At 42.1% G+C, this 23,793-nt stretch overlaps 1 protein-coding gene across 1 annotated transcript in view; it reads left to right on the top strand.

The window, feature by feature from the left end:
- Positions 1-23,793, top strand: part of LOC308043837 (guanylate cyclase soluble subunit beta-2-like) — a gene marked incomplete at both ends in the record, with an annotated part of 39,045 nt that overhangs the window by 12,565 nt on the left and 2,687 nt on the right. Inside the window, 16 exon segments of the mRNA XM_080350153.1 lie at positions 5,552-5,622; positions 8,172-8,251; positions 8,254-8,286; positions 8,289-8,314; positions 9,061-9,134; positions 9,980-10,074; positions 10,269-10,429; positions 10,808-10,907; positions 12,428-12,648; positions 12,739-12,844; positions 14,478-14,581; positions 16,119-16,335; positions 19,536-19,856; positions 20,600-20,748; positions 22,966-23,112; positions 23,391-23,545. Coding sequence (XP_080206279.1) covers positions 5,552-5,622; positions 8,172-8,251; positions 8,254-8,286; positions 8,289-8,314; positions 9,061-9,134; positions 9,980-10,074; positions 10,269-10,429; positions 10,808-10,907; positions 12,428-12,648; positions 12,739-12,844; positions 14,478-14,581; positions 16,119-16,335; positions 19,536-19,856; positions 20,600-20,748; positions 22,966-23,112; positions 23,391-23,545 — 2,060 coding nt within the window.

The following is a 23,793-nucleotide window of genomic DNA, read 5'->3' on the forward strand; positions in this document are numbered from 1 at the left end:
TGTGATATACACATCATCCCACTTCACTAATTCCACAGCCATGTCCCACCCTGGCTCTTGTCTCCTCCCTCCATGAAAGACCAGGACTTGGATTTCCCTTGCTTTCAGCAGTGAATGCAGCAGTCTTGGTTGGGAAAAAAGGTGCAAAGCTGGCACTCACATAGCAGTAAGGGGGTAGCTGCAGTTGCAAACAATTATTTAAAAGGCCTACAAAATATGTGCAGATTTGGGCAGCTTTCTGCTGTGTCCATGGTGAGGACAATGCCAGTTTCCAAGTATATGACAAATCTACACTGGGGCATGGGACACACACACACTATCTGCCCAGTTCAGATCCTATTTGCAGCCTAGAACTGAGCTCAAACTATTTATCCTGCTTCTTGGGCAGCTTTTACAGACTTTGTCAAGTTCTTTGTAGCTACAACTAAGCTGCTTCATCCATCTGGGGCAGAACTGGTTCAAGTGAACTAGAGAGGCACGCAGACACATATTCTAAACAAAATAGCCTTTCAACAGAATAATTCATCTTAAAATTAGATACAGTTATTCCCTAGCCTCGCTCAAAGACACACTATATAGGACCATTTTTATTAAACCAAGATGGTCCAAATAAAGAATGGAAAACACTGTGTTTAGCAAAACAAATCGTCAAAGGGAAAACCAATCTCAAAGGGAATTGCTGGAAATCTCAAATATACATAGCTCTGCATTTGATACTAAAAACCTCAAAATCTCAGTGCATTATACCTGGTATTCATATCAGTGCAAAACCATGCACAAATCCAGAACCAGAAGAAAGACTGCTATTGTCCCCAGTTTAACCTGTAAGAGCTATTGAGTAGCCACAGTACACGATAAATGACTAAAAAGGTGCAGTGCATTTTCAGTAGCTAGCCTGGGCTAGTCAGACCTTTTATTGCTCTTGCTAGTTTACAGAAAGGTGCTTTGCATTCTCAAGGACTAGTGAAATCAGCCACAGCAGAAGTCAGACCAACAATTTAAACTTTGGGGTGAATATTTTAAACATCTAATGCTAGCTGTTTTAGCTATCTTGTTCTGATTTGTGGGGAAAGGACCTTCCTGCATTACAATATAAATTAATTGTATTGAGATACAGGGGAAGACAAAGTACACAATAAACAGCATAAAGTGCATCAGAGGGATCATTCCTCAGGTTTTCATGGTAGTGTAGAGCTTAGTTCTGCTCTGTTCTGCACATAATCTCAACAGACTGTGCCTTTCAAATTTGTTCATCGTTGTTTGGATGAAGGACGTGGTTTAAGGCTGAAAAAACAAAAGATGGAGATCTTTGGGGCAATCCTCCAAAGCGATTCGCCAGGGTGACAGCCACTCCCCCATCACACGATGCCACCGCCCTCGTCCCTGCCCAAAGTGGCTGCCGAGTCAGGTGCTGGTTAGATCATCACCAACACCTCCTGTTTCGAAAGGGGAGATCAAAAAGGAGATTACAGTTGTAGGTGGAGAAGCAGAAAACACAAAGCCACCTTCAACTACCTCTTACTGCTTGCCATCAGCTGTTTGAGTTTCTTACCCCACCAACTCACCCTGCCACAGACAGGCAGGTCACTTTAATTCTCCAGTTTATCCCTTACCCCTAGTAGAGCCCATTACTAAAAATAAAGCTGCTCTACCAACCCACCTGTCGCCTTCTTCACTCCCGATCATGCATTTCTCCCTGGGAGGCAAGAATACGAGCCTTCATCCCACTGTGCCTTTAGAGACCCATGGTCGCACACTGGGCAGAGGCAGGCACTTCATTATTTCAGTCTTCCTCTTCCTTGCACTTCACTAGAATCTAAATTCAGAACTTAAATTCTTTTAAGTCGTTAGCCATCCTTGCTTGGACATTTAAAACCTCCTGTTTAATAGCCCTTCTACTTAACAAATCTACAGAGTTTCCTTAGAGCTCCTTTGCTGCTTCTCTCAGCCCTTTGGACCTCTCTCATATTACCATGACAGATTTCCACTTTGATTTTCCAGAAGAATTTGCTTCTCCCTATTTAGAACTCACTAATTACTTACAAACTATACTTCTCTTGCTTAAGCAAGGGAAATTTTTTGTATACCTCCTCCTTTTTCCAAGGTGCACTGCTATCAAAGCTCAGGTGCAATTCTTTTTGGGGACTATGGGAGCTGTGGTCCTCTGAAAAGTGAGACTGTGCTGGGCTTGTGCCCCTCCTATATCTGTAGAACACTTTGTGCCCATCCACAAAAAAGTATGTTAAACTTCACCTTTGCATAGAAGGGATCCAAGTATTTTTCAGTCACAGATATTAATACAACACGGGATATAGTTCACAGAGTCAGTTCAAACAAGGAAAGCTAGAGTAAACATGTATTTGCTAATAATGGTATGAGAAGCCTAAGCACGCTGTATAATTACTACTGTTGCAAAATGTTACTCGGAGGAGTAAAAGCACCAAGGCAGCTGAATGTTACATCTAAAGCATCAAGAGAGCACCTGTGATAGGAATTTTGGTAAGAAAGGGTAGCTGAGGAGAAAGCTCACTAGAAGAGATGTTTGATTTGAACAAGGCTGGATGTGATGGAGGCTAGAGCAGAACTCAGAGAAGAGGAAAGTAAAACCATCAGCATATACAATAAGAGTTGCAGTTTAACAGTTACAAGTCTAATTAAGACCCACAGCCACAGGAAACCTGGCTCCCCTTCTTAAGAACAAAAGCCCAGATACTAAATATGCCACAATGGAGGACAGCTGGATTGTCATTTCTGAAAGTAAAGCAGCAATTTCTCACAATATTAAAGCCAAATAAAGCTAGTGCCAGCATTTACCAGTTAGTGGTTTGACAATATTGGGGATGTGCTGCTAAATTGCTTTGGGTTCTTGAACTGGGCCCTTGGAGTTCTTTGAGTCACACAGCAGATGATAGGTGACAAGAATACTACCTGAAAGACCCTTTCCAAAGCACAGGGAAGGGATGCTGGAAGAAAAATCTATCACAGACCCCCTTGGATACAACCTTGTTTGACAGCACGGCCTGTACAGGCTGATATTATACTATTTCTTCATTTAACACAAGCACCTGGAAGTTTGTAGCTACTTTCCAAAGGAAGAAGATGCCAGAAAACAAGCAAACAGCTCCATATGCTAATATGTTCGAGCTATGTGGCTTGGAGTACAATACAGATGTAATAGCACAGCATCAAAGATTGATGAGCCTTGGCTTTTACCCATTTTTGCATTATTCTTGACTGCATTCTTCCAGTCTCCTGGATAACTGTGCCATCTGTGAGCTGCAGCAGAAGCAAGCCTGGACCAGGCAAGGGAGACAAATGATTCTTTGTAGCTCATTGCAGTGATGTTAAAGCTGGAACAAATTTCATTAACTAGCAATCAGAGGCAAAAAATACAAGCAGTGAGCTATTTTCTATTTAGAAAAGAAAGATATTGGATGATAGCTCTTGAATGTAAGTGGCAATACAAGAGGCAAGCTAAAGAAAATACCCAGAGGAACATGCACAAAGACTTGAACTAGAAAGTTTCGCACAGCAAAGGTACCCACGGGGCCTGTTTCTCCTTTGCATGATATATTTTCATGGCTGCAGCCCCAGCTTCCCCAGCTCAGAGAAGCTGAGTGCGGGGGAAGAGAAGCCCAGGGCAGGTCCTTCACCTCCCTGTCAGTGTGGTAAAGGGGATTTGTGCATCAGTTTTGGCCCCCAGCCTGTAACTTTTGCTGACAGCTTTGCAAAGCCAATTTAAATACTATTTACCCAGCCTCCCATCTCCAGCTTAACAGATAACCAGAGAAGTGGGGGCTTTGAAAGTTTTCTTGAGAGTAAAGTCTGCACTAATACAATTTCACTGTTGTTGAGTTAGACTACATTAATTACATTGAAATTTTGGCCAGGGTCTTTTGTAAGAATTCAAATACAACTGTTGGGATTTTTGCGTATATATTTCAAAAACTGGAGCCATTCAAACTATGCAGGGCAGCACATCTTCTGTGTTTATTTTTATTCCTAATCTAGACTCTACATCAGCTGTCCTCGTGGTTTGGTAGCGTGAAGTACTGGAACCCTACCAGTACATATATATATATAAAACTTCCTTTTTTATTCCCATTGGTAGAAGAACGGATTATTTTTCTCTTCACTAAAAAGACACTAAAAAACCACTGTGCAGACTAATTCAAGACAAATGTGAACACATGATATCTGAACAACGGATGTGAGGCTGCATTTGAAGGAAGTATGCTAAAAAGGACTGCATCCTAGGGGTCTTCAGTAGGAAAGAGTGCTGGCAACCACTAGGAGAAAGGATTCAGTTACTGCTGGGGTATTTTGGGCTCCAGACTGCAATGTTTAGAATGTGCTCTGCTCAGACAGTTACGGGAGCAGCCCCTCCACCATGGCAACTAACATATGGGTTTGCACTGTTGCTAATAATCACACAACAGAAAGAAAAATAAGTAAAAAGGAAGCTGTCCTTGCATACACAGACTATGAAAGCCCATGGCTGCATTCTCCAAGGCTGCAAGCAGAGGCTATTAATTGCTATATTGTATATTTTCACTTCTCATCTAGTTGAAAAAATAGTGCATGCAGTTTTTACAGATAGCCCTTTTCTTTTGCTTAATTACATAGAGCTCAGGGATGCTGTTCAGTACTAGCTGGGTACAAGCACCACAAAAGGCCAGGGGAAATTGGCTCTTGCTACAATTATTTTTGTCAGGTATGAATGAGTACCTTTTTTTGTAAGGCCACAGCAGCCCCTTTCTGAATTAATGGATCTTTTGCCACAAGCAATATAAAACAGTCTCACAAACTGCCAGGAAGGTTGCAAAATTTTACAGGGTTAACAGCACAGTCCTTGGGCTGCTGTTTGGCTCCCAGACAGATCGCTTTTAGCAATTTATAAGGAACGGATACACCTGATTAGTAGCTGACCCCATCCTCAGCACTGGACACTGAGCTGGTCATGGGAGAAAGGACAGGCTGGGCACAGGTGAAGCCCTTGGAGGACTTTTCAGACATACTTCAACTGCAGGTATCCTGTGCCCTTGCAGCAAGGCTCAGCCTCACAGGACAGAGACCAGGAGAACTCTGGTGAGCAACTCTGTCCCAACCTATCTCCATCCACCCAATGTGTTCTGGGAAGGAAGAAACCCCCTGGAAATAAAAACATCCTGCTCCAACCTCGCCTTTCCACACCTGAATACACCTGCTCTGCTGCCCCTGCAGCAGGTGACAATTTATGTCAGTGACAGACACCTGGAATGTGGTCCAGTAGAGACTGAGAGACCTGGACATGCTGTGCCAAGAGAGACCATAATGACTGTCACGGGAGCACAGCAACAGATTGGGAAGGGGAGTGTTGTTGTCTTCATTTTACACAGAGTGGGCTGAGATACAGAAACATGTCGGGTATTCTGTCTTTGATTAAAGATGTGATTATACATGGAAATAGCTGCTGGTCAAAATTCTAGGAAGCACTGATTACATTTTTAAAATAGTCACATCAGAAGTGTATTATAAATTTTTCCCTCTTGCTTTCTGTTCTCTTACTTAGAAGGCTTTTGTTATCCAGCTGGAGATGACAGAGGTGGCCGAGGGCACGTCAGTGGCCATGGACCGTGAAGGGTGAGCAGCCCAGTGACCTGCACACAAACAATCCTGACTTGAAGATTCTTTATCCAGTTTTCTCTCATGACAACAAACAGACCTGAAAAAATAGTAGGAATAACTCACTAACCAAAGAAGGGCTACAGCAATAATGATAAATTCAATTCTAGGTATGAATTACCTTGTTCAACATAGATTTAGTATACAGGTATTACTTTGAATTTTGGATAGTTTATCTGACTTGTATCTCCAAACCTTTTTGATAGTTGTTAGTCTTTGTTACTAAAAATCATTGGATTGCTTACTTCGGTGTTACGCATACAATAAGAAAAATAAAAGATACTAAAGTACTAGAAGAGAAGATACTACTTAATTTATTTGCAAATCTCTCCAGTGACTGAGGTTTTATAAACCTGAAAATTAGTTTTATTTATCTATAATAAAATTAATTTATAAATTGAAGGCAATAGGCAAACCCATACAATTCTTAGATGATGGTGTGCTTATTCCTCTTCCATTTCCTTTAGTTTTATCTTCCTGATTTATCACCACTAGTGTCAAATTATTTGCATTCACGTCAACAGGAGATGTATGTAGCTAAAATTAAGAAAAAAGCTAGTAATCTCATAGTGAATTACATTTGTATTGATGGCACTGACAGTCATGAACTCCTAAGCCAATTACTTTTAGTTTTTTTGCAGGCTGTGATAAGGCAGTGAGCCAGGCTGTGAAACTGACACATGGTTTTTAAGATAACTGAAATAAGGGTACCTTCACCCTTTTGGCATGGACTTTCATTAGTCCTCTCCTGAGCCTGGCTCTGACCAGCTTTTGGAAAGAAGCCCGCTTTATTGATCAGTGAGGTCAAGGGAGTGTCACCAGTGTCTGTGGTGCAGAAGAGGGGAGTACAGAGCTGGCTCTGGCAAGACAGGGACAGCACAGGGCTGGTGGGAGGGCTGTGTTCATTAAAAAAGCAGCACCCATTCCCAGCATAGAGCTACCACCAGGTTTTCATGTGCCTGCTGAACACGCATGGTACCTGTGAAGAGGACTAAATGATGAGACAGATCAATGGGCATAATAGTATGGGATTGCGACAGCCCAAGCAAACCCCTCGCTGCCAGGCGGACACAGAGTGCTGGCTCAGCACATGGTCCCCTGCAGCGTCTCACACCCCCTGAACCAAACAGCAGCCACCAGGTGGGTGACATGGGGCTGTTACCACCCACAGGGCTGCCTATGCATGTTTGGCCAACAGAGGAGAGAAATTCATCAGGGGAGAGTGTTTTTTCCCAAACGGTCCTCCATCATGTCCCCTCAGGATTCACTCTGGAATATTGTGTCCGGTTCTGAGCCTCTCAGTTCCAGAAGGACAGGGGACTGCTGGAGAGGGTCCAGCGTAGGGCAACAAAGATGATTAAGGGAGTGGAGCACCTCCCTTATGAGGAAAGGCTGAGGGAGCTGGGTCTCTTTAGTTTGGAGAAGAGGAGACTGAGGGGTGACCTTATTAATGTTTATAAATATATAAAGGGTGAGTGCCATGAGGATGGAGCCAGGCTCTTCTTGTTGGCAAACAATGATAGGACAAGGGGTAATGGGATCAAGCTGGAACACAGGAGGTTCCACTTAAATTTGAGAAAAAACTTCTTCTCAGTGAGGGTGACAGACACTGGAACAGGCTGCCCAGGGGGGTTGTGGAGTCTCCTTCTCTGGAGACATTCAAAACCCACCTGGACATGTTCCTGTGCGACCTCACCTGGGTGTTCCTGCTCCAGCAGGGGGATTGGACTAGATGATTTTTTGAGGTCCCTTCCAATCCCAAACATACTGTGATACTGTGATACTCTCCAAAGTGACCTACAAATAATTATTTCAAAAATAAACCTAGGAAATAACTCTACCAGGCACCAAACCTCATTAATTCATTTCATCTAAAACCAATCAGTGTATTCCTGCCAACATCCCTACTGCTGTCCTTTCCTCTCAGACAGACCAGGCAGCTGGAGATGCAGCCCGGACTATGGGCAGTTGTGTGCAACCAGCCTCAGCTCCTGCTTCTTGTCAGGCCTACGGCAGCAATGCAGGGCTCAGCAGCTGAACAAAAGATGCTGCTTCTCCATACAAATCTCCTATCCTTGTGCAAGTGTCGTTGTTGACTCTACTATTACTGTTTCTGCTCTGCTAAGAGCAGTTTTAAGAAAAACTTGGCAAGAGACACCATCCTCTCCTGTCACCCTCCTGGCTGCTCACTCCAGTGGGGCCTCAGATGCTCAGGACCTGGTGAGCCTGCCAGCACCATGCCATGTCCAGCTGGATCTGACCACACCACGTCCCACCTGGCCATGCCACAGGCTCCAGCCACAGGGACCTGGGATTAGGAAACTCCCGTAACCTGCAAACGTGGCAGTGATGCCACTTTGCTGAGATGCTGTTTGGCATCACTCTGAATTCCTGCCGCACAGGCAGCTACAGAAAACGCGTGTTCTCTGCGGAAGCCCAGGCAGGTGGGAGAAGGAACTTTAAACCGCGCCTGCCCGGGCAGCTCACTGTGCTCCGGTGTGACCGCGGTGGCAGCGGGGGGCGAGACCAGCGGGGCCGGGCCTGGCCGTGCCTGGCCGTGCCGCCGCCCCCGGGCAGGCAGCGGGGCGGCGCGGCGGGAGGCGGCAGCGGGAGCCGGGGCGGCTGCGGGGCCCGAGGCGGCGGCAGGATGGTGAGCGGGCGGCGGGCGCGGGGGCTCCCGGGCCGGGCTGCGGGGACCTGCAGGGTCAGGCAGGCACCTGGGACCCTCCTCTAGCCCCGGGAAGGGAGCGGGGACGAGTCGGGACAGACGGCTCCTGTCGGGGACAGACAGCTGGTGTCGGGGGCAGACAGCTTCTGCCGGGGACAGACGTACAGACAGCTCCTGCCGTTCACTCCTGGCCCGAGAGACCAGCCGGCAGAGAGCTGCTGCCTGCCCCGCCAGGCTCACCGCCCCGCATTGCTTTGGGGGCCTTGGACCGCACCGTTCTTAGGCTGCTGCGATGGTGCTACTCACGCTTATGCTTTTTACCTATTTTCCCCCATCTCCAGTGAACGGTTTGCCAGCACTAACGCCAACAATAACAGTCACGGCAAAGCCAAACTCGGCGGCTGGTGCTGCAGCCGGGCATGGCCGCTGCTCCGGCCGCCGCAGGGACGCGCTCCAGGCGGCACGCACGGCACAGCAGCTCCGGACCCGGCGTCTCGGGTCCTTATCTGCAGAACAGGATTGAGTCTGTCTGCTCTGTTTCGCTGAAGGCCTGTGAAATGCTGAGATAAAGGGCTATGCTGTTTACTGAAAGATATAATGGCTGTCAAACATGATTATCTTTACCAATATAAAATTAGCAGTGGAATTTTAAATACAAAGAGATGGCATTTGGGCTGCATTTTGAAAATCAATATGTATTTTCCATGTTCATGTATTTCCTTTTGCAGTATGGATTTATAAATACATGCCTGAAGTCTTTGGTTGTTGAAAAGTATGGTGAAGAAACATGGGAAAAATTAAGGTAATGTGTTCCCAATAAATGTAGAGTATTGAAAGAAAATGCTCAGGAATTTAGCAGCAGAGGATTAGAATTTCTCACTGGTAAGTGACAGCTGATGTGTATCTCAAGTAATTACTAGAAGTAACTAACAGGGCAAAAGCAAGAATTTCTTACCTTGGAACGCTTCATACTCTGATACTAATTCGCCCCAATTAATTTGTTATATCAGATAATTAAGGATGACACTTAGTCTTATAGATAACTGTGCAATAGACTCACTGCCTCATTGTGACAATATTGAAAAGTAATTACACTGAAAAGATGTCATCCTTGATATGAAGTCAGTTTAATTACAGTACTTTCAGAAAAGTAGCTAAATATATCACCTCTGTTTTTACTTTATGAGATTTGTGGTATTTTCTAAGAGATAAAGATATAAAAATGGTACTTACATACATACATATAGTAGCCATAGAAGCCAGTATAAATATTCAGCAAGTTTTTGGTCAAGTCTAGAGACCCAAGAGCTTGATATTGTAGCCACACTGAACAACAAGCCAGTAGACCAGAAGACAAACAAAGAGTCCACTTGCTCTAGCCCCCCACAGCGTGATGCCCTCATCCTTGAAAGAATTTACCATAATACCGCAACGTGAAATAGCAGAAATTGAGAGGTGGACACCACCATTCAGCTGTTTTAAAACAACACAAACCGTTATGGGAAGTAGCATGTTCTAATATAATGCTTGAAGGAGGTGAAGGAGTGAGTTAAAAACAAACCATGCTTAATGAATGCTGGTTGGGTCACCCAAGCATGTTATATTTACAGCACTGCTGAGACAAGAATATCATCTTCTCTGTTGCAGACTGCAGGCCGGAGTCCAGGATTCTTTCTTGACTTTTGAGGTTTACGAAGATGAGATCACAATGCAGCTAGTTGACAAAGCCTGCAAAATATTAGGTATGTGTCACCGTGCCTCCAAAATGAACCATCCTGGGTCAAGCCTGAGACCGCAGCCCAGATCTTAGTCACCTGTGGTGTTTGGAATGCCCTCGCTGTGGTGCAAACTTTCTACATTCACTCTTAATCCTCCTGACAGAATTCCAAGAACTTCCAAACCTTTCTTATTCATTAAGGTATTTTTATTTTGCTAGGTGTTCCTGCTGACGTGGTTCTGAGAGAGTTTGGAGCATATTTCTTTGAATTCTGTAAACGCTCAGGCTATGACCACATGCTGAGGACACTGGGTGGAAATCTCTATGAATTCATAGAGAACCTGGATGCATTACACAGCTACCTGTCCCTTTCTTACCAGGCAAGTTTCGGTAGTAAATACTGAACAGGTATGGGTGCACTCCACCAGACTTTGCAACAGGAGGAACAGCATCTCATACGTGTGAACAAATAATGGAAAGAGATGCTATAACAGGCTCTCATAGGTCCTGAAATGGATTACCTAAAAATGTTACCACCATTTTTATATTTTTTTTTCTGAGTATTCCTCAACATTAGATATTATTTAGCACATTCTCTAAAGCATAGCAGTTTTTCCTTCACAAATGAACATTTTTTTAAAAATTATTTCAACTTATTCAGATTACTGCTTATTTTATTAAGACATGAGATGCTTTTATACAAGCGGGATTCACCACCAAAAGATAGTGAAGTTTTGTTTCTGTTTGTTTTTCCTCAGGAGATGAATGCCCCATCTTTTAGAGTAGAAAAGAATGAAGACGGGTCAATGCATTTACATTACTATTCAGATAGAAGAGGTCTGTGCCATATTGTGCCAGGTAATCAGATAGAATACAGAGTACAGATCATCTGGTAATACTATATATATATATATACAGGATAATAATATATTTGTAGATATACATTGCTTCTGTTGTAGAGTATTTTTTTCAGATGAGGACTGGCCATGGAACTGAAGCCTAGTAGAGTTTAGTTACCAGATATCTGACCTTAGTGTTTCTCCGACTGCCTGACCACTTCTAGCCCTCAGTGGCTTCATCAAGATTTATGATACCGTCTGTTCCTCCTATAGAATTCCTATATAATTCCTTTCCTGGAAGAAAAATGAAAGTTATTGGTGTGTATTGTGTCTACCTGTTGATTAGTTCTTGGTAACTCGTGCCCCTTAAATTACAGTGAAGTACCATTTATAGTTGATTTGAAGACATATACCCATCAAGTAATAAATACTCCTGCAGTACATGCAGTCTGTGAAACTACTATTGAACCCTGCTCAAAAATTAATCTTTTTCCAGCATTTAAAGGAATCACCACAGTTGTACTCATGCAAGGGTTAGATAGCTGCAAGTCTGTAAAAGATGATCACATTCCTTTCTTTGATAGATGCTGCTGAATTTAGAAGTTTATCAAAACTTCCCCCTTTGTCCAAACTCATTTCATATTCCTATTGAAGCACAGAACTATTTGGAATTTCAGACAGAGCTTTTCATGTAATTGTCCAGTATTTTGCCTAATAACTATGCAGAATTCAGAGGACTGATTGTGCATCTTCATGAAAGATATTTCCTTCCTTTCGAAAGAAAATATGCTAGAATGACTGAAAGGCTGTTTAACCTGGAGAAAAGGAGGCTGAGGGGAGACCTTATCGCTGTCTACAACTACCTGAAAGGAGGTTGTAGCATCAAGGGTGTTGGTCCCTTCTCCCAAATAGCAAGTGACAGGACAAGAGGAAATGGCCTCAAGTTGTGCCAGGAAAGGTTTAGATTGGATATTAGGAAAAATTCTTCACATAAAGGGTTGTCAGGCATCGGAACAGGCTGCCCAGGAAAGTGGTGGAGTCACCATCCTGGAGGTGTTTTAAAAGCATTTAGACGAGGTTCTTACGGACATGGTTTAGTGCTAGAGCTAGGTTATGGTTGGACTTGATGATCCCAAGTGTCTCTTCCAACCAAAATGATTCTATGATTCTGCGAAATAGATTGTTATAGCAGGATCTCCTTAGACCCCCTGCATTTTTGGGTTAATGGAAATTCATATTATTGCTATGTATGACTATTTGGACACATTCTTCTGGTATCCTGCTGAGCTTTTTCTAGTGAAAATGAGCATTTGTCATCAGACAAAACAAAAGAAACAGTAACTTTAAAGCTTATCTCCTATGCACATATTCTTACCATGTCAATGGCAGTAACAACACAGATAACAGCAGGTTGATTTCTTCTTCTGGAGTCCTTTACAAAAGTGATTTCTGAAACAGTGAAATTCCACTGTGGGCCCTCTAAAAGGGAAAATTGAAAGGATGTGTTCTTGGCAATACCATCTTTTGTTTCCTCTTTAGGAATCATCGGTGCAGCAGCCCTGGATTTTTTTAACATTGAGATTTCAATGGAAATAGTCAATCAAACAGAGGAAGAAGAAAGAACTGGTAAAAAAGAACATATTGTTTTTCTTGTCACTCAAAACCCTGTATTTTCATACAAGGAAAGAAAGACATTTCCTTCCTCTCCTCAATATCTTGCTGACTGTGAAAAACAAATTGAGAACCCACTGACTACAGAGGTATCTTAATGTTCATTATCACTATATTATTAAAATACGATTTAAATAAAAACACTCTTTAATTTCCCTTTGGATTTTTGATTTCAACAGGACCTTGAAAAAGCCAAGAATACAATTAGAGACAGAGGAAGCTCTGTTTGTCCTGTCAAGAAAAGTCACTGGAAAACATTAAGAGGAGTAATCACATTAGGAAAAGGTGAGAGATCATTCATGGGGAGCTTGTCATCATTCCTGAATCTCCATAATGAGAAAGTCAGTAAGCTTCCCTATCTCCACCTACCCATCCATTTTGAAGTTACCATTCATGTTTCCTCTGTGTCTTTTCAAAATGTTTCTGGTAAAGTTTCTTTTGTTTAGACATTGGTAATCAAAAGAAAAATTGAAGATAATAAGCATGCTTAGTAATGACAGATACTTAAATGGAATATGACCTGTCACTTTTGTCTCTTAAACAGGGTTTTCTTCTGAAAAGCATTCTTCTATAAAATGTCATTGTGTGGTACATTTGATAATTCCTTTCCATGTCACTTGGTCTAAGATTATGATTTTGAAATAATGTTTTTTCACTTGATAGCTGCTACTCCTTTCCGAAATCATCAACTGTAGTAAATTCTGAAAGCCAAATCACACCCTCCACTACCAAAAATCCCATACTAATCTAGCAATCTGCTTTTATGTCTTTATACATTATACGTTTATAATCTCCATTTATATATGTTTATAAAATGGAAGGATTTTTACAGTTAGGATCTCTTTATTCCTCTGCCAAGATGCTTGGATTCTGAGAAGAGTGAAAAACTGATATCATCTGGTGCAATGCCACATGCATTACAAGAGCAGATATATTGAGTAAGAAATTAATATGTATTCAAAATAAAATCATAGAGTAGCATTATTACTTAAAAAAATCCTTTAACAATAAATGCAGGAGTTATCAAGAGCCAGACTTTGAAAGATGAAAAACTTGCATCAGCTTCCCCTGAAGCAGTAAGAGCTCTAAAAGTTGGGTCCTAAATTTTGTGTTCTTTTTCACCAGTCTCCAAAGTGACTCAAGCATTTGTTATCAAGTAGGAGTTACTGATTTACCAGCCTGTTATAGCCACTGTCCGGTGGAGACAGGTCGCTTGAAATAATCATCCTTTTGATTATTGTGGGTTACTGGAGAATCCAGGTTTGTAGTGTGAAGATCAAAGGCTTTGGGTGCTTCAGTCAGATGGGTGCTTTTGACTATTTTGCCCATTCTATTCATTTTACAAAAACACCTGTTTGCTAGCAAGCAAACCCTTCTCTGTAGATTTGTGACCATTCTGAAAAAAAAAATTTGGGGTAAGTAAAATAGGAACGAAACAGTAGTTTGGTCTCTATGCTACAGACTAGACTTTGTATAGGAGGCTGAAACCCAGATCATGCTGTGTTTTTCCATATTACTTAGTAGCTGGCAAAGTATGTTAAAACCACTTCTGGGTACATTTTTGTGGGATATAGCTGTGTTATTTTGCTATGACATCTGCAAATGCATAGAGCAGAAGCATCTACAGTTGTTCATCTATTCTTATTCTTTCCACATAATTTCATGCATCCAATGCTCTGTGCTCTTTGTGTGGTTAAGTTTTAAAGGCTCACCCAAATCAGATTAGTTGCTAATCAGCTGTGTGTTAAACTATAGAACATTTAGCACAGATGTATGCACATTTCTGGACCCACACACTGTTTAATTTGTCTTTGCTCATTATGATATACGGTCTTGTCTCACTGAGTGCTAAAAAGTAGTGTTGACTGCTTTTATGAGGTGCAACATGATTGAAAACTAGACATTTGTCTTCCCATAGGTAAGCTCCTGAGACGATTTGAGCCTGTTTATCCTAAGAGCCTCTGGATTGACACAAAAACATTTTGCAATGGACTTCCTTTTCATATGGTTTTTGACAAAGAGGTAGGACAAGCATGTGGTAAGGGCACTTTGTTTACATAGGCCATATAATAACTTTCTTCTGTTTTGACTGTCCTACAGTTCACTGCTGCATGTGCTCTGTATACAGAGCACTCTCATTTACAGAAGTGCTCTGTACAAAGACATGCAATAGAAGTCACTTGTTAAAACTGGATCTGGATTATTTCAGATGGGAAACTCCTTTGAATTTATTGAGATTACCATGTCTGAAACAGCTGCAGATATGCCAACAAGGTTTATTGCAGCAGTCTATCCATTATCAAACACAGAACATAATTTTATTAGGTTTCTGGCCACCTTCCTGTCTTTGGATGTGCCAGAGACACAACCCATCCTTTAAGCTGCTCTTGTACTGATAGCTAGTCACCCTCTCCTCCCAGTCCCCAACCCACCTAAAGGCCTTTGTAAGGCTCTGCTGGCAGTTGGGGCTCTCCGTGCATCTGGAGTCTGCTCCTACAAGCTTGTGCTGTGAAAACATAGCTACCTACTCAATCAGGCAGCATGTGTCCCCTTCTAGTAGGAATGGGACCCCAAAATCTCTTTATCTTTCAGGGGAGGACTGAGCCTCCTCTCCTGTGCACACATACTCTGCAGCAATGGAATTGCCTTTCCCTTCCCAGGGACTGCTCTGTGGCTGCTCTCCAACTAGCCTAAGCTCCCACCAAGCTACAGTTCCTCTTGCTCCTAATTCCAGGCAGAGAATATTGGCTTAGGACAGGAGCAAAGAAAAGAGAAGCTGAGAAAGGGACAGCAAAAGAAAGCTGTATACAGCCACTCAGGAAACGTGGTTCTATCACACTGATAGAGATTCTAGACCACAGTTTGCTTTGTGCCACTGTCCACATTAACCGAAGTTCAGAGTTTTAAACCTTTCAAGACATACAGCCAGCATAATGTGATAAAATTATTAGTGTGGACAAAGAGCAAGCCCTGCACCCATTATTGGTAGCTAGGTCAGAGCTTCAATAGCTCTGATGACAAGCAGTGAAGGCATAGGGGACATTTCTGCAGGACTTAAGAGCTTATATGTGGTTGTAAGGCTAAAAAAGAATAACTAAACCTCTACACAGCAATGGATAAGAGAAGGTAACCCATGGTATCCATTAGAAAATTAATATTTGCCAAGACATTTTGTGCTACAGCTGTTTTCTTTTTGGAATGCAGGACACACTCTGGTATCTCTAATTTTCTCCTGCATCTACCTGTAAGGCTATTTGTCATGCCTGCACAAATGCAAGCAATGGTAATAGCAGATAGTTTTGTTCTGATTTGATTGTAACAATTGATATGGAAGAGCATTTGGATAGTAACGTTCCTTTCTGGGGGCTTTGTCTTGCTATGAAGGACACTGAGAGTTTTGCAGGAATACACTAGTAAGACAGAAACTTTGCTCACAAATAAGTAATGTACTATAGCAAAGCTAAATGTGTGGAAATGTATAAACAGTGATTAGCTGTAGGTTGGCCTGAAACCAAACAGGATATGAATTTTAACACATTGTCCATATGTTCTTTTTAAGCTCAGAGTGAAGCAAGCTGGGGTGAGCATTCAAAAGATTGTACCTGGCCTTCAGACCATGGGCATCTGCTTGGATCACTATTTCAGTATCGTTCATCCAGAGGTACCCTTCACCATCTCTAGCATTCAGAAATTCATCAACAGCCAATTTGTCTTCCAGACTAGAAGAGAGATGATGCCAGAATCATGGAAACAACGGCCAATGCTAGAGCTGAGAGGTACTTCACTGTTTTCAATAGCATAAGTGTTCGTATTTAATCAGGAATTATGCTGGAGTTGAACTAATGCCTTTCTATGGACTCCTGGCTTCACATAAGTCTTATAAATGGCCTTGTCTTTGTGCAGTGAGGAGAGGATTAGGTGGTTCTGTTTAGAGAAACAGTACTTTGAGATTCTTGTAGACAAATTCTGCTAGTACCTCACCAGATTTTGAAGGCTTTTGCAGTCAGAAATAACAACTATGCTCCCACTTGAAAGGCTTGGAAAGACAGTGTTTTCCTAATGTTTCCATGTTTACTTGACTTTCTGCATATTGGGATAGACCATTCCTGAACTTGAAAGAGGAGATCCTTGGAAATCAATCATCTCTTCCAGACTCTTCTTCTTTACAAGACTGTAGCCTATGGGATTCTTCCAAGCAGATCCCTGAATGGGACAGAGCCCAGTTTCCCCAAGTCTGGGGTTGCAATCTTGCCTTTTTGCCTTGTTCATTCCTCTCAGGTTCCTGTGCTTCACCATAGCACAGTCATTGCAGCAAGGGCTGTGCCCAGCTTTCACATCCACAGTTCTTCACTGTTCATGTCAGGTGTAGCAGGACACCTCCCCTCATCAGTCACTTGTATCAGGAAGCTCACCTGTGTCAGTACCTCAGCACTCTCCAGATATCTCCCAAATTGGTGGTGCACTGCTGTGTTGTCTGTCCAGCAGATATCCAAGTAGCTCAAGTCCACCATGAGGCTTCCTCCACTTGCCTTAGAAAGTGTCATCTACCTTTTCTTCCTGAGCAGGGCACACCACCCACATTGGTCAGCCTTCTAATCCTTATCTAGAAGCTCTCAGCTGGCTCATCATCCAGCCCTAGGCAGAGCTTTGTGCATTTCCCTTGCGCTCTCACATAGAATCATAGAATACCAGGTTGGAGGGGACCACAAGGATAATCTGGTCCAGCCATTCTTGGCAAACAGCAAAAATCCTGCAGCCTTTTGCATAAAAGGCAGCTTCCCCTCCTTGCCTGTCTGTCCTTTCTGAAGAGTTTTTGTTCACCTTTTGCAGTACTCCATATATGTGAACTACCCCACCAAGCCTCTATGATCCCACTGACATGGTAGCCCTGAAACTGCACACAGACCTCTAGTTCCTCCTGGTTCTCCCCATGCTGTGCACGTTTGTGTACAGGCACCTCAGAGAGGTGCCCAGCCATGCTCATTTCCCAGAAGAGGTGTGAGAACTTCCCCCATTGTGATACCCTGTGTGTTTTTCTTTGCAGACGTCAGAACCAAATATATAATGTAAGGCATCATCCTGGGGTGATTCCTGCAACATGTTTGTGTCATCACTCTTGGTCTTGGTTAGGATGCAATGCCAGTTGCCCTGTGAATCGCCCTCAGCTGCGACCTTTGGTTTCACTGGGGAGCTGTGGTGGCAGAGACACGGTGCCAGCCCTCAGACCCAGCTTCTGCTCGCATAGCCACTGGGCTCAACGCAGGGATGCACTGAGCTGTGTACAAGCAATGTCTGTGTCCCCACTCCCCATAGCTCTACACATCAGCCTGTGCACCCGACACTGAATCACTCTGCACTGCCAAGAGTCTCCTTTGCCAAAGAAAATTACTGCTTTGTACGTGCAACGACATTTTAAACGCAGTTGCCCAGCACAGGCAATGCCAGTTCACAGCTCAGGGACTGCATCTTGGGCACATACAGATGATAACGAGAAGGTGAGCACAATTCCTGCCAGTGCGCGGGTCCCGGCTGCCAGGCAAAGGGCAGAGGGAAGCGCTTAAAGACAAAATCCTCATAGCATTGCTGCAGCTGGAGGAAAGCAATGGCTTCCCCTGCGCCTTTGTACATTTTGATTCCTAATATGTGAATGCATGTTGCATTCTTAATTTATGCCATTGAGGGGAGTTATTTGCTACTGGCTGTGTTTCAAATGCAGATAAAAATAGATTAGTTAGCTGTGCTTTTTTTTTTTCTAGTCACTTTTTTACATTCTGAGTTCTGTCTTAACCCCCCTACATTACACAAGAGTTTACCAATTAAAATTATTTTGGCAAAAAAAGGTATTTTATTTATTTTTTACTGAGAGTAATGAGTATGGAATGATTCTCTGCTTTGTGTAATTAACTATAATGACATTTGTTTTAAGTATTCTGTGATCTCAGTTTTGCTTCTCTGAACTATGTAATATGAACTAATATTCCCCTCTCTCCTTTTATCTTTACTTGATGAGCATCGAATATGGTATTCCTGAGATTCAGAAAAAAATAGGAGTTTAGGGAGACCTTGAAAAAAGTGATGTTACCAAAACAAGTAACTTTAACTAGTCACAGGTATAATTTTACTTTCTCTTATGCCATGAGGGTTAATTCACATAGTATTTCTGATGCTCCAATCCTGTTAGTTTTCAAGGTGTTCATCCAGTTGCCCTGGGAATGAGGAGAAAGAGAAAGAGGAGAGAAAGAGGAGAGAAAGAGGAGAGAAAGAGGAGAGAAAGAGGAGAGAAAGAGGAGAGAAAGAGGAGAGAAAGAGGAGAGAAAGAGAGATTCCTGCATTGCTATTCAGAAACCAAGGATACTTACAAAGCAAATAAAGAATAATAATACTAATAAAGAAAAACCAAACTCATAACCAAATCTCAAGAAAGGAAACAAAAACTCAATTCCCCACCAAAAATCCTTTTAGGCATTTTTGTGCCTGCTTATTTAGACTACCATAGTGACTGAGAGCTCCAGCTTCCAAGAAGGGAAGCTCTGTTGACCTTACTGGGCCCACATTTTACTCACTGTGAAATTAGATTTTAAATGTTTCACGTAATCATTGTGAGTCTCAGATCCCCTGTGCATGATGCTGAGTGACTGGATTCAGGAACAGCTCAAGAACAGAGAGGGGAGAGAGATGTTGTGAGCACTGGGGTTCCTTTTGAAGAGGAGAGACCTGAAGCATGGTTGGGCTCTGCTTAGCAGTTGCAATGAGTGACTGACTGCTTTCTGGGTCCTGAGATTTTTTTATTTGCCTAGTGTACCTCCTCTGACAAGTCCACCTCTAATTCCAGGAAACACGGTGATTCCTGTGATGATCCAGATACTACAAAAAGTCACTCTCCTTAGAAATCATCCCCTAAAATTAACATCAGTAATACTGAGCATCACGTGAAAGTCCAAGCCGCTAAAAACTTACTGACACTTGTTTCAAACAGGCCAGATGATCTGGATGGAGTCCCTGCAGTGCATGCTCTATCTCTGTTCACCTTTGCTTCGCACTTTGCATGAACTGGAGGAGCGACAGATGCATATTGCAGATATTGCACCTCACGATGTGACCAGGGATCTGATTCTTCTCAATCAGCAGCGACTGGCAGAGATGGAGCTCTCTAACCAGCTGGAGAGGAAGAAGGAAGAACTGCGGATACTGTCGAAGCACCTGGAGGATGAGAAGAAGAAGACTGAAGCTCTGCTCTATGCCATGCTTCCTCAGCATGTGGCCAACCAGCTGAAAGAGGGGAAGCGAGTTGAGGCAGGTGAATGAACAGGAACCGTTTGTGATGCATGATTTGTGCACCAGGTGATGTGGATGGAGAGGCCGGGGTGCTGGCACAGCCCCATCCCCCCTGTTGCAGAGTACAGTCTCTGCTTGGTGATGCTCATAGGTAGGAGGAGGACCACAGACTATTCTTTCAAACAAAGCTTTGGAAGTTATTTGCCAAAATTTTTTCCCTAGGAGGTGAAAGGTGGCAGCAACTGCCCGTTCAGGGAAAAAAAAAAAATCAGTGTTTAAGCAGTAAACTGAGATTTTCTTTTTAACGGGGGCATATAGGGAAATGAGGGCTCAAAAATGAAAGGAATAAAAAAACTGGTCTTTCCTAGAAAATTCTTTCAGTTCCTCTGTGCTATCTATAAACCCAGAATCATCAAGATTCTCATTGTTACTAGGGATAGCAAGTAAGAATAATCTGAAATTCCCTTTAGTAAGAACATATATGAAGATAGGGGTAAAGAGCTAAGTTTATCCCGAATGTAGATGGACAAAGAGATGTATTCAGTTGTCTGGATTGTTTGAGCTGTGTGATGATTCTTACATTGGATACACTCTTATATTGACATCTCTCTTTTGTATGAGCACCTGTATTATATGAATATTACAACTGGTAGGTTTCATGTCCTAAAACAATTATGAGAAAGTAATCTTTGCAAACAGGTCTCAAGCAGATGTTGTGATTGTCCAGCCATTACAAGTACTCACCACTGGTCTTTCTGCCCACAGGAGAATTCAAGGAGTGCACCATATTATTCAGTGATGTTGTGACCTTTACCAACATTTGTGCCCAATGTGAGCCTATTCAGATAGTTCTCATGTTAAATTCAATGTACCTACGATTTGACAGACTGACCACAGTGCATGATGTGTACAAGGTATGTACTGATCAACATAGGCTGTAGAAATACTCTAGAAAAAGATTTTGCTGGGGGGTTTTTTGTTCGTTTGCTTGTTTGTTTTTAAATACACTTAAATCTTCTTACCCAGCACGATTTTTGATAAACCATAAAATATTGCGTAATTGTAATGGCTACACAGAGAAACTAAAAAACAGGTGGAGGTGTGATTAAATATATTTACATTTTTTTGACTGGAATGTAACTTCTAACATGGGCTAGAGTCTCTTTCCACGACACTAACACCAGAATGGCTGTTCTTTCATACATCTCTCTTTCCGCTCTCAAATGCCTACCCAACGTGACAGGATATCCTAGGCTGTGGACCAGTTTGAAAACTTCTCCTAGTTCTTTTAATTTAATCTGTTGGAAATTGGTCACTGTGTCAATATCTCCTTTGTTGGGAAATAACATTATAAACAATACCCACATAATACCTAGACTTTGTTTTGCTTCACGGAAATCTTAGGTAATGGTATAGATCTCCCACTGACCCCCAAAAGCATTAATTAGATCTAGACTGTAGTGTATGTGTTGTCTCCAAAACCTGCTCAAAAGATCAGAACCCTGATTAACATATAATAATAGCATTATCAACATTTCCAGAGCTACCCAGATTTGATGAGCTGAAGAACAAGTCCTCAGTTTCTGTCTGTCCCTTGTATATTAAATATTTAGGAATGCAGAAATAGTAAAGGTTGAAATCCAAATCTCCTTCATTCCTTGCTCCAGCAAGACAAGCAGTAAATTGTACTGGGAAATCAGAAGAATTTCTGCCTTGGCAAGGAAACTGTATTCAATAATTGAAGCATTCAAGATATGGCCCACAGATTTTAGGATAAATTAGCATTATATTCTATCTAAATCATACATCATGAGTAAATTATCTGTCACTATAATAATCTCCTTTTGATGCCTGTATATAACTCCTATTAATATTGAAGGAGGTTACTAGGGTACAGAGAGAGAGGATGAGATTACTATTTTGGGGAATTGAGAAGGAAGTGAAATATTGAGATTGATCAAAGAAACTTGGCCCAAGATTTAAACATCTGAAGATACAAAAAGATCTTGTTAAATTAAATGTACCACAGCTGAAAAATAATTAGGGTATCTATTTGCATAAATAGCTTTTTACAGTTGTTTTTAGTTCATTACAGAAAATTGCTGGCATTACTACAGGGTTGACTATCTTGATAGATGGCATGTATAGGAACACATTTTTCTAGACTAATGTGCTGAACAGTTTGAAGTCATATGGTAATGAAAAAACCCAAAGATGAAATTATGTTCCCGCTCTCCTATTGGTGTTCGTTTTTAAGAAATCCCATTAATCTAATTTAAATTACTCTCTTATTTACTCATGGTAAAAGTAACAAAGAAGTCTCATGAGAGAAGTTTAGAAAATTTCCTTACCGTATAACAGTTTTTTATGGTTAATTTTAAACATTTGAGAATTTTTGATGTCAAATAGGCCTATTCTGTTCCCAGCAAAAACTCTGTCATGGGGTCAAACCCCAAAGTATTTCTCAGGCACCTTAACATGCACTTCAAGGAGACTGGATGCCTGAAGAAGGACAAACCCTGCAGCATTTGTCTCACAAGGTGCAGCACGTTGTGGGAAAACAGCTGGTTGTAAGGAAGGATGCTCCCGATCTGCTTAGTGCACACTTCGCATTCCCTGCCATCCTGGAGACTGGAGATTTCTTAAATTCATGTGAACCCTTTAGTAACAGTCACCAGTGAAGAGAGTCCCTTGCTCTTTAAAAAATAAATCTCTTTTTAGAAAGAAACATGTTTTTAACACCCGTTGTGAATTAGAGCTAATTAATAGCATCCAGGTATTGGATAACCTTCTGTCTCAGGAGTCTGTGCCTGGGAACAGTTCTTTGTGCGAATAGGTCTGCCCCGGATAAGTGGAAGACAAGAAATCTGACACTTTCGCAGCATCCCTTACTCCTTAGGGTCTCATACTGATATCTGAAATGGGTCAAGTAAGCAGGGACAGAACTCATTGCAGTTTTTAATATGGAGTCAAAGAAAGGATCTCCGTATAAAGGAAATTGACATATGCTAGAGCTTTTTGGAAGGAAGGGGCAGTCAGTGCAGTTAAGAAGAGCCCTGAACAGCAAAGCACTAACCTTAGCAAGATATATATATATAGCATGCTCATATGTTTGTCCCTCTCACTTAAAGGTGGAGACAATTGGAGATGCCTATATGGTAGTAGGTGGTGTCCCTGTCCCTGTCCCCACCCATGCTGAGCGAGTTGCTAACTTTGCCTTGGGGATTATAATAGCAGCTAAAGGAGTACAGAACCCAGTTTCTGGAAATCCTATTCAGGTGAGTTGTTAACACAAAGATGTGTGTGTCTGTCTGCTTCTTGGGTTGGGCTTCTGTTCAAGGTTTTGCAGCAGGACATCAAAGAGCTGCCTTGAACTACTCTGTGACTTTGGCCCACATGGGTGCATTTCTCTTGAAGAGCCTCTCCCTGTAGATATTTGATATTTCACTGGCGTCCGGTGTTGTTTTAGAATGAGCGTTTAGGGGATTGGACAGCATTAAAAAAGATGTTAAATAACAAGTGACATTTTTGGGGGGTGTTTTATGTCTTTGTAAAGATTAGAGTTGGGATCCATACAGGTCCTGTCTTGGCTGGAGTTGTTGGAGAAAAGATGCCTCGTTATTGCTTGTTTGGAGACACGGTGAATATAGCTTCCCGGATGGAGAGTCATGGTGTCCCGAGTAAAATTCATCTAAGCTCCAGTGCCTATCAGTGAGTAACTATGATGGTAACTTTTCCTGTGAAGAGCTGTGCTAAGAAACACTGCCTTGACAGCTGCAGCTTTCAGATGTAGATGATGCTGTCTTAATTCACTGATTTATGCAGCTTACTTATAAAGAAAAATCACTGTTTGCAGAGTTTTATATGTTCTGATTATTTCACATACACTTGTATATGGAGACAGAGGTTTGAGAGTCTCAATTCCAGAGATCAAAATATGAGGAAAAATAAAAACCTGT

Source organism: Nesoenas mayeri (assembly GCF_963082525.1).
Source record: "Nesoenas mayeri genome assembly, chromosome: 9".
Taxonomy (NCBI): domain Eukaryota; kingdom Metazoa; phylum Chordata; class Aves; order Columbiformes; family Columbidae; genus Nesoenas; species Nesoenas mayeri.